Here is a 14042-nt window from a genome sequence, read left to right as displayed (position 1 = left end):
AGCGCCGGCTGTGCCGCGGAAACAGGGCCCTTGCAAAGTAGGTTCCCCGCGCCGAGAGTTCCCAAACTTGGTTGGAGAACTCGGGTTTCGTGCATTCAGTTGCCAACTTGGCTTTCTAAGGACCGTGACCTTAACGGCAGGGCTCGAGTTCCAATATCCAGACCAAAACCTCCAACTACAGCATCCTTTTTCTTAATAAATTTTATTTAGATAATTGTAAAAAGAAAAATCAGGACCAAAACTAAAGGCAACTTAAAAAGTTCAAATATATACTCCTTATATAATAGAGACTTATAATTTCCAGGCCCTCTCTGGGGAAGGGAGGCCCAAAGGGCAAAGCAACAATGCCATCACACAATTCAGTCACTCCAATGAGAAGAGAAGCTGGTAGGAGAGCTCAATGGGCTGTGAAGAAAGGGAGAGAAGAGCAATAGTTCTGCCATCCAGAACTCAGTCCATCTTGAGGTTAACATAGATATAACGGATGAACTTTAGGGAAGAAAAAAAGGAGATAGTGCCCAGCATGAGGAAAAAGACGTAACCAGTGAGTAAGGAGTAGCCAAAGAACTCTACAGTCTGTACTGCCCCTGACATATTGGAGCGTCGGGCATAGTAGAAAACTGAGTAGAGGAAGATGAAGAGGCCAGTGGAGCCAACACTCAGCACAGATCGCCACCACCAGCGGTAATCCTCTCCAGACAACTGAAAGTAGGTGAGCGCAATGGAGATGCAAGCCCCCACACTCAGCAGGATGGCGAAGACAAAGAAGAGGATGCCATACAAAGTGTACTGCTCCCGACCCCACACTGTGGCAAAGATGTAGTACAGCTCCACAGAGATGGCACTGTGAAGAGAAGAGATGATACACAGCATTAAAGGGCTGTGCACTGTCAGCACAGTGGCTGGGCCAAAATCCAGCCCCCACCCTCCCATATTGCTGGGTCACTGTGGAAAGTGAGTCCACCCTACTCTCTGGTTTCATGGGGAATTTTTTTTTTTGCATATGATTAGCCGCTCTCATTTCAAGAACAACTCTCCTGATAGATTGAGAGCAGGGATCTTGCTAATTTTATTTAACACTGCAGTATCTGCCTTGCACAAAGAGGTAGTTGACAAATGAATGAATAATCAAATGGGCTTTAAGCCTCACATGATGCCTGTAGGCACTAAGGTCAGAAACCAGGAAGATGGCGAAGGGAGCAATGTCACTGGAGGCCTTTACAAGTAAGACACTCTCATATCAGAACTGATTCAAGCTCAGTCCTGCCTGGGAATAGGAGGAACCACTTAATGATTTCTGAATGGTACAGATGAACCAGGGATTATCACTAATGCTGGGTTAGGGTGCTGGGTTAGGGTACTGGGTGAGTAGGGACAGGAAAAGCTGAGGTCAGGAACCTGAGAGTGAGGGCCATGGAATAAAGGGAGGATACCTGAAAGGCAGGAAGCCTCCAACAGTCATATGGATGAAAGTAGACTTGTACCAGGGCTGGGATGGGATCTCCCGGGCGATGTTCTTGGTGCGACAAGGTGCATCAAAGGAGCTAGCGTTGTTCTTCCCGAAGATGCCTCCAATGACAGTGAGGGGAAAGCCCACCAGCAGCCAAACCGTCAGAAGCAGCAGGATAGTGGTGGCTGGCAGAGCCTGTGTTGAACCATTGGCCCAATGCACCGAGTTCACCACACTCCACGTCAGGAAGAAAGGCACTGCAGGATGGGCCCCCACAGGGAGGGTCAGCACTAGGACTATATCCCTGAGGGCATCCACTCACAATGGCCCTAAGGGGAGGGGATGAAGCAGCTAACAGCAGACCTGTGCTCCTGGGTGTCCATGCTGAGTGAACCTACCTTTCATATCCCATTGTTCTTTGTTCCTTATCTTACCAACACCCCTCCCCTACCCAGTGTCATTAAGAATCAAGGTAGCTGCTACATAATGATCTCGAAGTGACACAAATTCACCTGCCTCCAGGGGCCTGTCTTGGCATGGTAGTGATAATTCATAGCATGAGATATTTCTTTGGATTAAGGCCCTATTCTCAGAAAGCCCTGGTTCAAATATAAATGTGATGGGATGTAAATCAGACACACAGGATTGGGAATAAGAATGGTTCAGAATGCAGATCACTACCGCCTTTAAAAGGGCAATCTCAGACAAAAACAAAAACAAAAAAAATAAATAAAAGGGCAATCTGGTTTGAAAGGCTAGAGTGGGCCCACTTCAAAAATGAAAAAAGAAGGAATATCAAAAAAATAAATTCAAGGGTGTTATTTTAGTGGAATGGTTGAGAATACAGGCTGTAAAGCCAGACTTCCTAGGTCTGAAACCTGGTTCACTACTTTTTAGCAGTGCAATCTCAGACAAGTTACCTTACCAGCCTGAAGTTCAATTTCCTTATCTGTGCAATGGGATTATTACCTACTTCATATAGTTATTGTGAGGATTAAATGAGATGAAGGCATGTTGAGTGCTCACCACACTGCCAAGGACTTTTTTTTTTTTTTTTTTTTGAGACAGAGTCTTGTTCTGTTGCTGGGGCTGGCATGTAGTGGCATCATTATAGCTCACAGTAACCTCAAACTCCTAGGCTCAAGCAATCCTCCTGCCTCAGCCTCCCTAGTCACTGCGAGTACAGGCCCACAGCACCATGCCTGGCTAATTTTTATATTTTTGTAGAGACAGGGCGTCACTCTTGCTCAGGCTTGTCTTGAATTCCTGGCCTCAAGCAACCTCCCACCTTGGCCTCCCAGAATGCTAGGATTATAGGCGTGAGCCACTGTGCCCAACCTGTCAAGGATATGTTATGGGCTTAATAATTTTTAACTATTTAAAATAAATGCATTCTTGTCTTTTTTCAAAGGTTTTCTTATTAATTCTGTTTCTTTTGCCTATATTCCTTCCCTTCCAGCCTTAGTCTCTAACTCTGTCCCAAGTTCCATGATATGTTATTGATTCCTAAGTCCAGCCAGGCCCACCAGGGAAAGGGAAGTCCTCACCAGAGAAGAGACTGGTGGTGAGAATGATGTTCCACACCCAACGTTCGCCTCCAATCTGTCGGTAGAAGTGGCTGGACACGTAGCCAGAGATGCAGCAGGTCAGGGCATACAACAAGATGGCTGCCGAGTTAATGGACCCATGACGATGCACATTGAACATGCCCAGCAATGCCATGACAATAATGCCTGCAGGGTGGTAGTGGAAAGCCTGTATTAGGCCTCACCTATCCCTTTTCTAGCCATTTCAGAGGAATCAGGTCTTTCTCCCAGACCCAAGGCCTCTAAGCAAAACAATCTCCCCAATTCTGTTGTCCAGAAAACTCACAATAGAATACATACATCCTTGATAAAGCCACCCCATCCCTTAGGTCTGCCCCTCATCTCAGACAGAAGAGAAGATCCACTGACCTTTTTTGAACAAACTACCTACCTAGTTCTACCCCTTGAGAGAAATCCCTGATTAATTCTTATCACCTCACCAGTGCCAAGGGCCAGGAACTGGGCACCCACGCCAAGCACGGCACAGAGCAGACCACGGTATGGAGGGAAGCGGAAGACATCTGTATGGATAATTTTCCAGCCGTTGTCACCCTGGTCAAAGTCATCACCAGAACTTCCAGAAGTGGTCTCCTCATCCAAGTTATAGCGAGCCAGGTCATTCCGAAGCACACGCATTAGAATGACAGCCACAAAACCCACCAATAAAAACACAAGCACCATGGAGTTGATGATGGACAACCAATGGATTTCCAGTGTTCGGGGAAAGAAACCACCATCATCACCACGGCGCCTGTCACTCCGATGCTCCACTGAAGTCTCAGACCAGCGCACACTATAAGTGTGAGTAAGGCGTAGGAACTCATCGGGTTGTAACCCATCCAAGCTGTGGGGCTTGACATCCCGCACCGAAACATTGGCAAATATAATTCGATCTCCATGGAATTCTAGGTGGAAGTCCAAATGGGTCCATAGTCCTATCTTGTGGCTGTGTGGCAGGAAGCCGCTCTCCTCCATGTAGCCAACAAAGCCACGGATTGGCAAGTCATCTACCACAAATTCAAAGTAGTATAGTTCCTCAATGGCCTGGCGCAGCTGCTCCACCTATAAGGAGTAAGTCAGGAGTTGGTCACACAAGGCCTCCCCTCCCCAGGCCTAGGGTTAGAACAAGGTTTCTCCATTTCAGCACTACTGATGTTTGGGGCTGGATAATTCTTTGTTGTGGGCGGGGGGACTGTCATGCATTGTAGGAAGCAGCATCCCTGGCCTCTTCCTATTACACTCCAGTAGCTATGTCTCCAGACATTGCCAAATGTCTCTTGGGAGACAAAACTGTCCCTTGTTACAAAACTGTCCCCTGTTGAGGATCACTGGGTTAGACTCTACTATTTTGGGGTTCTCCAAAAAAGGATAAGTATGACTTGACAGGGTTAAGGCCTAGAAAAAGGGGAGAGGCAAGGTGTAAGAAGGTCTGGAGTAAACTAAGGAGAAGTGTTAGGATTTACTAAATAAAAAGTATGATAGGGAAGGCTAGGTAGAGACTAAAGGAGCCAGCTAAGAAAGAGCCAAGAAGTAGGTATGGAAGGAAAAAGAACTATGTAGGAGTGATAGTTAGGACCTTATTACCAACAAAGATGCTTGCAGTAAGGAGCCCTGGGTTCCAATAATATCAGCTCTGCAATTCATTATCTATGTAATTTTTATTAAGGACGTTTCTTAGTCAATTGAATTAGAATAAAATCACCTCCCCTGTCTGCCACACAGGGTTGTATTAGAATCAAATAAGAAAATTTCCATAAAGGTACCCTGAACCTTAAATGTAAGGCACTTGTTAGTTCCTGGGAAGGAGGGCTAAGTGATAACCAGTGTAAAGGGCTGACCTGTGCAGAACTGAGCTGCAAGTGGCACAGAATTCTCTTCTCCACATTCTCCCGAAAGCGGATCTCATACAAAGACTCAGCCATTCGGTCCCCATCCAGCACTTCACCCAGGCTAAGGCTTTTGTGACGTATCTTCTCAGGGCAGCAGACTGGAAGCTGATAGTAGTGGTAAGTTTCCTGAGGGTTATGGTAGGGTCCCACTTTGTTGACATATAGAATGACAGGGTCACCGGCCTTGTAGTGTGTCACGCCTTCCACCCCTGGCTCATGGCCTGTGCCCAGCAGCAGTATCAGGACTGGCAACCACTGGCAGCTCCAACTTCGAGGGTGCCCTAGGATTGTCATCCTTAAGGCAATGGAACCTGTTTGGGGGAGTCCTGCGGTTGGTTATAGAAACCAGGGATCAACTAATGACCCCCTAGGTCTCTCGACACCCATTGACACCCATTGACACCCATTGCTCCACTTCCTCCCAGTGGCCCTCTCAACCCCCACACCACTCACTCCAAGTCTCTCTATCCCAAAGACTGGGCTCCGCCTGTGCTCTCTGATCCTTCCAACTTGGGGTTCACCCCTCCCGCAGCACGCGCCCGCCCACCAGGGGCCCCTGCAGCGCGCGCTGGTCCGTTTCCATGGCAACTCCGTGGCCTCGCACCTCGGGTCCCTTCCCGCCACAGCCCCGCGGTCCTCACCGCGCGGGAAGGGCTGGCCGAGGCAGCGCCAGCGGCCTGTGCAGCCCGGTAGCTGCCCTTGGGCTCCTGCCGGGGTCTCCCCCTGAGCGGCGCGGTAGCTGCGGGTTGGAGAGGACCTGACGGCCGATTCCACGGGGTTGTCCGCCGCTGCGCCTGATCGCGGTGGCTGCGGCCACACTACCTTGGACACCGCGCTCGGCTCGGCCAAGTGCTGCCGGATAAGCTTTCTCCAGCTGGAGGCCCGACCCAGCTACAAGGACCCCGAGAGGCTGGGCTCGCCCGTCCCCGGCGGGGAGTCCTCCCGGCGATCAGAAGAGCAGCCCAGGACACGTCAGTCTTACCACTTCCGCCCTCACCGGCGGGGACCTCAGCCTGGCCGAGGCTGCTTTCCTGGATGTAGTGGGGCTCTCGCTGCTGTGGCAGCTCAGACTCTTCGCAGACGGTTTCCCGGAGAGGAGGCTGAGGCCTAGCAGCGAGGACGAAGGCCCCTCTTCGGGACAAGAATCGCTGCCGAGCCACCCGCTTGTTCCCGGGAAGATTTGGGGCGCGAGAGCCTGGGCCGGGAGCTTCCGCCTGTGCCTCGCGCTGGTGGAGGCCTGAGAGCTGTGACCGCCACACGCGCCCAGCGATGGCCAAGGAGATGGAGCACCAGCGGCGGCTGAGTCCGCACCCAGTGGACGCCCCGAAGCGTTCGCCGGCTGAATCCATGGGACTTGCCATCGGCTGCTGAGGCCGAGCCACGAGAAGGAGGTTCAGGGGTCCCCCAACCCGGGCAGGGGTGAGGCTTTGCGCATCGCTCCCATGGGAAGGTCCCACCGTTTGAATCTCACCTCAGTCCTCTCTCACCTGTCATGAATGGCCCGCGTCAAAAGAATAAACACGAAGATAAGAATGACCTCCCGGGCCAGACAGCGACCTTTCGTTGCCCAACGACTAGCAAGGCGGCGGCCGGTTTGGTGCAGAGAGGCACGCAAAGAGATAGGGTGACCTTCTATGCTGTGAGTTGGGCAGCTTGTCAGTGTTATTGTTAGAGGTAAAGAATTTTGCCGTCCGTTCGTTTCTTTCTGTGCTTTTGTTCTTTTCACTTTGTGTATGTCTTTGGGCTTCTCTTAACTTTTCATTGCAGATTATTTTGAAAAAGTTTAACCTTGTGTCTGTCTCAGATATTCTAAAGGGGCTCTGCCGCCAAGGGACTTCCCCCCCCCCACCCCCCGAAATTAGACCTCTGGGCAGTGACTTCCGTTTGGCTGCCTGGGAGCTACGTGTAAGGAAGCTGACTTAAGGTTCTCTCTCCCTGGGGAAAGAAGTACAGTGGAAAATCACAGGTGACTTCTGGCCTGAAAAGGCCTTCATTGATTTACTTCTACAATTATTGCCCTTTCTGACTTAGCCCTTCCCCCTGCAGACATAGATGAGGTTCCAAGAAGTAAGTGGTTGAGTTGTTTTAGACAATGAATTTTGTGATTAGAAAAGTAACTTCAGCCCAGCGCTGTGGCTCATGCCTTTTAATCCTAGCACTCTAGGAGGCCAAAGCTAGCGGATGGCTCAAGGTCAGGAGTTTGAAACCAGCCTGAGCAACAGCGAGACCCCATCTATACTAAAAATAGAAAGAAATTAATTGGCCAACTAAAAATATATAGAAAAAATTAGCCAGGCATGGTGGTGCATGCCTGTAGACCCAGCTACTCAGGAGGCTGAGGCAGAAGGATTGCTTGAGCCCAGGAGTTTGAGGTTGCTGTGAGCTAGGCTGACGCCATGGCACTCTAGCCCTCTAGCCCGGGCAACAAAGTGAGAAAAAAAAAGAAAATAAAAGTAACTTCGAGTGGCTTTGGAATTATCTTTAACTGACAACCACCTGGTTTGTAAAGCCAGAAACCTGGGCCTCTTTCTCAATATCTACCCCTCAAATATCAATCTTACCAAGCCCTCTCCACTTATTTCTTGAATATCTTCCAACTGCTTGCCCTCTACCACTGCCTTGTTCAGGACTCATCTTCTCTCATCATAACAGCTATCTTGCTAATCTACTGGTCACTTTCTTCTTGGATCATTTTTCACATTGCTACTGGAAGGATTTTTTAAAATCAGGATCTCAGAGACATCAGTATTTTTAAAAATTCTTTAAATTTTCATTTATTTAGGCCAGATGTGGTAGCTGACACCTGTAATCCTAGCACTCTGGGAGGCCAAGGGCAGGAGGATCACTTGAGGTCAGGAATTCAAGACCAGCCTAAACAAGAGTGAGACCACATCTCTACAAAAATAGAAAAAATTAGCCAGGTGTGGTGGTGCAAGCCTGTAGTCGCAGCTACTGGGGAGGCTGAGGCAAGATATTCACTTGAGCCCAGGAGTTTGAGATTGCCGTGAGCTAGGCTGACAACAGAGTACTCTAGCTCAGGCAACAGAGCAAGACTCTGTCTCAAAAACATTTTTTTATTTTTTAATTCTTTTAGAAACAGGGTCTCCTTTGAGTTGGAACTTATCAGTCAAAAAAAAAAAAAAAAAAAAAAAAAAGAAACAGGGTCTCCTGAGTCCTAGCCTCCCAAGTAGCTAGGATTACAGGTGCGTGCCACAAAACCCAGCTAATTAAAAAAAATTTTTTTTATAGAGATGAGATCTCGCTGTGTTGCCCAGGCTGGTCTTGAACTCCTGGCCTCAAGTGATCCTCTTGCCTTGGCCTTTCAAAGTGCTGGGATTACAGGCATGAGCCACCATGCCCGGCCCAGTATTTTTACAAAAACAAGTTGTGATTTTTTTTTTTTATTCTTTTAGCGTATTATGGGGGTACAAGTGTTAAGGTTGCATATATTGCCCATGCCCCCCTCCCCCCACAAGCTGTGATTTTTTTTTTTTTTTTTTTGAGACAGAGTCTCACTTTTGTTGCCCTGGCTAAAGTGAGTGCCGTGGCGTCAGTCTAGCTCACAGCAACCTCAGTCTCCTGAGCTCAAGCGATCCTTCTGCCTCAGCCTCCCAAGTAGCTGGGACTACAGGCATGCACCACCATGCCCGGCTAATTTTTTGTATATATATTTTTAGTTGGTCAATTAATTTCTTTCTATTTATTTTTTAGTAGAGATGGGGTCTCGCTCAGGCTGGTTTCGAACTCCCGACCTCGAGCAATCCGCCCGCCTCAGCCTCCCAGAGTGCTAGGATTACAGGCTTGAGCCACCGCGCCCGGCCTACAAGCTGTGATTTTAATGCACACTAAAATTTGACCATGAGTTATATACTCATGGATATAACTCAAGGATAAAGTCAAAATAGCTTGACATGAGGCCTCTCAGACTTGGATCCTAATTACTTCTCCAGATACATTCCCCTTCTAGAACCCTATGCTGTGCTCAAATTGAAATCTTGCATGTCATGTTCTCAAGCCTATAAGCCTCATGTTGTTCCTCCCACCTAAACCAACCAATCTACCCTTCTCTACTTAACCTGCTTGGAGGAATCCTTTTTTTTGAACAGTATGAATGTCACCTTCTCTATAAAGCCTGCCTATGTATGTTCTTCTTTGTTTGTTTATAGGATTTTATCTCACTGCACTGGGGTTTTTTTTGTTGGTTTTTTGGTTTTTTTTTTTGAGACAGAGTCTCACTTTGTTACCCAGGCTAGAGTGAGTGGCATGGCATCAGCCTAGCTCACAGCAACCTGAAACTCCCAGGCTCAAGCAATCCTGCTGCCTCAGCCTCCCGAGTAGCTGGGACTACAGGCATGTGCCACCATGCCCGGCTAATTTTTTTCTATATATATTAGTTGGCCAATTAATTTCATTCTATTTATAGTAGAGACGGGGGTCTCACTCTTGCTCAGGCTGGTTTCGAACTCCTGACCTCGAGCAATCCACCCACCTTGGCCTCCCATAGTGTTAGGATTACAGGCATGAGCTACCACGCTCGGCCTGCACTGTTTTTTACTCCTTTTTTTGTTTTGTTTTGAGACAAGAGTCTTACTCTGTCACTCTGGGTAGAGTACAGTGTTGTCATCCTGGCTCACAGCAACCTCAAACTCCTGGCTCAAGGGATTTTCCTGTCTCAGCCTCCCCTGTAGCTGGGACTATAGATGCATGCCACAGCACCTGATTAATTTTTCTATTTTTAGTAGAGATGGGGTCTCACTCTTGCACAGGCTGGTCTTGAACTTCTGAGCTCAAGCAATCCCCCTACCTCAGCCTCCCAAAGTGCTAGGATTATAGGTGTGAGCCACCTTGCCCAGCCTGTTTTTCACTTCTTATATGTCTGTTTCCCTTGCCAATTTCTAACTCCTCACAGGAAGACTACAATTTGTCCACCTTTGTGTCCTCAGGACCTAGCAGTGTTTTTGTATATACTAGGTAGCTTAATACATGTTCCTTGAAGGAACTAGTTTGCTCTCTATACATGGTGAGACTAGAGCTGCCACCAAGTCACCTATCCAGCGGCCAGCTTATGGGAGCAGAAGATGGGCAGGACTGGGTGGGCCTCCTTACCATGGTGTGCCTGGGTCAACTGCTCCATCTTGCTACATTGAAGAGGTAGAGCTGGCTTCCAACAGAACTTTGGAACCATTTTGCCAGCAGGGTCAGACTGTCAATAAATGGGAATTTATTAGTAGTCCATGGCATAACCTGTTATTGGAGTTTTTGTTCTATTTTGGAGGATGAAAGATACAAGAATTTGGATTCTTGTCTTGTTATTTTCTGCCTCCCATCTCTCAACCCTCTATACAGAATCTTAAATCCAGATAACACCTCTGTGACCACAACCTCTTGTCCTTACTCTTGTCATTTCCACCAAACTTGTTCTTCCATTCCACTGAGACCTACAACGCCTCCTCCTGCACCTTTGGCCTATTTCTGTTTCTAGATTGTCTACTCATGCAGCTTAGATTCTGCATTCCATCATTTCAGCCACATTCTTGCCTATGTTCTTGACACCTCTCTCTCATTGTTTCAATGCAATTGCCAAGCAGAACCCTAGTCCCAGCCACTCGAGAGGCTAAGGCTGGAGGATCACTTGAGTCCAGGCGTTTGAGGTTGCTGTGAACTAGGCTGACACTATGGCACTTTAGTGCCCGGGCAACAGAGTAAGACTCTGTCACCAAAAAAAAAAAAAAAAATGTCTCTCAAGATTAGATTTCTAGAACGTGCTTCAACACCTTGCAATTCTCTGTAATTCTCACACTCATGTGTTTCTCATGGTGGATTGTAAACTCTAAGGGCATGGTCTTTATTGGCCTTTTGAACTAATGGAGCAGCAGTGGGCTTGGAAAGCCTTGAGTGTATTATTAAAGAGAGAATTAGGAGGTAGAAGAGACAGGATTTGATGATAGATTGGATGTAGGGACCAAGGCAGGGAGAAGAGTCTGGAATGACACTTGGGTGACATTTGATCCAAGTATTCAGCACACTGTCTGGTACACAGTAGGTAATCAATGAACATGAATGAAGGGGCTGGATCTATAGAGGTAGTCTCACCAGATTGTGGAAGTTCCCTTCAAGAATGAATGTTTTCCAAATGGCACTTCATTCTTAAGCTTTGTGGCCAATGATGGGTAGAAGGTAGATTGTGATGTGTATGGAACGTGGTACTCTGGGGGAGTTCCGTAACCAAGAGGAGGAAGGAACAACAGCCAGTGGAGACAAAAAGAACGGCTTCTCCTTTCTTTCCCCCTCCAAGTTCCTAGCGGAGGGTTGAGCCCAGCTTCCCAGACTTGTGTGACTACACAGGCAAGCATTTGGAGACTAACTTCACTTTGGTACTAGTCTTCAGTGGCTCAAGGTGTTGGCCTGTCAATAGACAGGAGGCTTCCAAGTAGCAAAGCTCCCTGTTCTCAGCAAGCCCAACACCATGGGGAAGGGAGATACCGTAGACGCAGCACCAACCACTACAACCTACCGTTCTGTCATGGAGGAGTATGGTTACGAGGTGGGCAAAGTCATTGGCAATGGCTCCTATGGGACAGTGTATGAGGCTTACTACACAAAGCAGAAGGTCATGGTAGCTGTCAAGATCATCTCAAAGAAGAAGGCGTCTGAAGACTATCTTAACAAGTTCCTGCCCCGTGAGATACAGGTTGGAAAGTGCTGGAAGAGGGAACTGGAGCTTGGTACTAAGCTGTTTGAGGTTCCTCAGAAGGGGTATGGCTACGAGAGGGTGGGGCCAGAATCACCCAAACCAGAACTAAGCAGCTAGGAAAATTCTTTGATGTAAATTTAACTTCTTTCCCACCCATCCACTCACCTCTAGCCACCCAAAAAATAAAAGTTCAAAACAGAGTTTGCCCACAGACCACCAGCCCTCTGGGGGTCAGGGTTTGATTCATTGCAAAGTTCTAAGTAAGTGGCAGAGAGGGTAGCAGAGGGCTGGGAATGCAGCCAGGGTTCTCCCTTCCCAGATTTGATGGGTCTCTCTTCTGGGGTCAGGTAATGAAAGTCTTGCGGCACAAGTACCTCATCAACTTCTATCAGGCCATCGAGACCACATCCCGAGTATACATCATTCTGGAGCTGGCACAGGGTGGTGATGTCCTTGAATGGATCCAGCGCTACGGGGCTTGTTCTGAGCCCCTTGCTGGCAAGTGGTTCTCCCAGATGACCCTGGGCATTGCCTACCTGCACAGCAAGGGCATCGTGCACCGGTGAGGGCACTGCCACCTGGACGGGAGCCTTTGAGCCCTCAGGGGGTTTTATGCATGTTTCCTATTTTCTGCCCTTTTTTTCCTCCCTTGAACTCCCTCCTCAACATTGGCCCATTCATCCACTCTATTTTAGTCATCTGGTCAAGGACACTTACAAAGTACTCACTGTATGCAGAATGCTTTATGAAATACAGTGTGAGCTCCCGGTGGTCCTCAAATACCAACTTCTCTCTCTGTCCCTTGGACTCTGCTCACAACTCCATGGCTATCCTTTCTGTCTACCATGTGACCTCATAAGCATCTCCCTCTCACTTTGCCTGTCCCCATCTCTAGCCTCTGACCCCTGGCCCTTCAGCTCCTGGTCTAATACTAAGCCCTCTCTCCAGCCTGACCCCCAGCCTTTCTGCTGCTGGTAGGGACTTAAAGTTGGAGAACCTGTTGCTGGACAAACGAGAGAACGTGAAGATATCGGACTTTGGCTTCGCCAAGATGGTGCCTTCTAGCCAGCCTGTGCGTACTAGCGCTTCTTACCGCCAACTCAACTGCTTTTCCCACCTCAGCCAGACCTACTGCGGCAGCTTTGCTTATGCCTGCCCGGAGATCTTGCTAGGCTTGCCCTACAACCCTTTCCTGTCCGACACCTGGAGCATGGGCGTCATCCTCTATACTCTAATGGTTGCCCGTCTGCCTTTTGATGACACCAATCTTAAGAAGCTGCTGAAAGAGACTCAGAAGGAGATCACTTTCCCGGCTAACCACACCATCTCCCAGGAGTGCAAGGTGCTGGCTCCCCCAGGAGGACTGAGGCCTCAGGGATGACTCACAGGGAGGGGTATACACCCAACCTAGGCCTCCCAACCCTGGGGGGGGGGAGGCTCTCACACTCTAGTCTTGCCCTATAATAGTGGGGAGGGCTTAAAGGGCCAACCACTGGACTCCAAACCTTCAATATGCTTGATATGCAAGTTCTAGCTTCTATCCCTTCAGGCCAAAAGGGGATTATACAAGGGATTTCCCCCAAGGAACTCTTAACCTGCCCCTCCAAGGAGTTAAATGCCTGGCTCTCCAGGATAAAATCAGAGCCAAACTCCCTCTCACCAGAGCAGTGTGATGGGCTATCCTGCTTTTTTCTTAGATCCAGCTGCTCATTGCCTATGTGGCACAATGGGGGGCAAGCTCAGCCAAGACCTCTCTCTCCCTGCCCTAGAACCTGATCCTCCAGATGCTACGCCAAGCTACCAAGCGTGCCACCATCCTGGACATCCTCAAGGATCCCTGGGTGCTCAAGTTCCAGCCTGAGCAACCCACCCATGAGATCAGGCTGCTTGAGGCCATGTGCCAGACCACGACCACCACTAATCGTCACCAATCCTTGGAAATCACTACCTGAAAATGGCTGAGGAGGAGGGGCTGAGAGAGGAGCAACGCAGGAAGGTCTGGGGCTAAAAATCTTTTATACCAAAAATAAATCTGATTTAGTTTTATCAGCCAGCATCAAAGACAGTCCCCTTTTTCAAGGGAACCTTAGTAGGGAACACTGCTGAGGGTAATAGGTGGACTTCTGCCAAGAGCCTGTAACCAGCAATTTTGACACTTAAGTAAGTCAACAGTGTAACTGATGTTGTAGCTCATGGGGGAGGGGGTGCTCAGATAAATGCCTGATTTTGGAAAGGTTTATTATCCAACTAAGTATACACTCATTATTTTACATTTCTGTGCTGTTTAAATGTTCAAGCAGTGGGGCAAAAGCCCTGGTTGCTCCACTTTGACTAAGGCTCTGCCTGCCTGTAGTCCAAAGTGACAGCATTGTTTGTTCTTTTAGACATGGGTACTAAGGTGTATGAAGTACATTGGTTCATTT

General features: G+C 48.4%; 2 protein-coding genes across 8 annotated transcripts; one reads left to right on the top strand and one right to left on the bottom strand.

The window, feature by feature from the left end:
- Positions 1-183: 183 nt before the first annotated feature.
- TM9SF1 (transmembrane 9 superfamily member 1) lies at positions 184-5861 on the bottom strand. 5 transcript variants are annotated; one of them, XM_012756012.3, is made up of 6 exons: positions 5748-5861; positions 4875-5236; positions 3477-4098; positions 2998-3183; positions 1434-1707; positions 184-844 (listed from the first exon to the last, which is right to left on the bottom strand). In XM_012756012.3, exons 2-6 carry the CDS (start codon positions 5217-5219, stop codon positions 451-453), a joined length of 1821 nt encoding a protein of 606 aa, XP_012611466.2. In that variant the 5' UTR covers positions 5220-5236; positions 5748-5861; the 3' UTR covers positions 184-450. The 5 variants fall into 5 exon arrangements, with proteins under 5 accessions (XP_012611466.2, XP_012611462.2, XP_012611463.2 ...); XM_012756008.3 differs by lacking the exon at positions 5748-5861 and adding an exon at positions 5567-5701; XM_012756009.3 differs by lacking the exon at positions 5748-5861 and adding an exon at positions 5530-5675.
- Positions 5862-5869: 8 nt separating this feature from the next.
- On the top strand, positions 5870-13668 carry TSSK4 (testis specific serine kinase 4). Of its 3 annotated transcripts, none has more exons than XM_012756019.3 (4): positions 5870-6564; positions 11967-12181; positions 12568-12961; positions 13389-13668. In XM_012756019.3, the coding sequence occupies exons 1-4, from the start codon at positions 6418-6420 to the stop codon at positions 13569-13571; spliced, it is 939 nt and encodes a 312-aa protein (XP_012611473.1). In that variant the 5' UTR covers positions 5870-6417; the 3' UTR covers positions 13572-13668. The 3 variants fall into 3 exon arrangements, with proteins under 3 accessions (XP_012611473.1, XP_012611472.1, XP_012611471.1); XM_012756018.3 differs by having other exon boundaries at positions 6430-11616; positions 12598-12961; XM_012756017.3 differs by having other exon boundaries at positions 6430-11616.
- The last annotated feature ends 374 nt before the right edge of the window (positions 13669-14042 follow it).

This window comes from Microcebus murinus, chromosome 6 (genome assembly GCF_040939455.1).
Source record: "Microcebus murinus isolate Inina chromosome 6, M.murinus_Inina_mat1.0, whole genome shotgun sequence".
NCBI classification, from domain to species: Eukaryota; Metazoa; Chordata; class Mammalia; order Primates; family Cheirogaleidae; genus Microcebus; species Microcebus murinus.
Note: the sequence above shows the minus strand (reverse complement) of the source record. Positions and strands in the feature narration are given on the sequence as shown.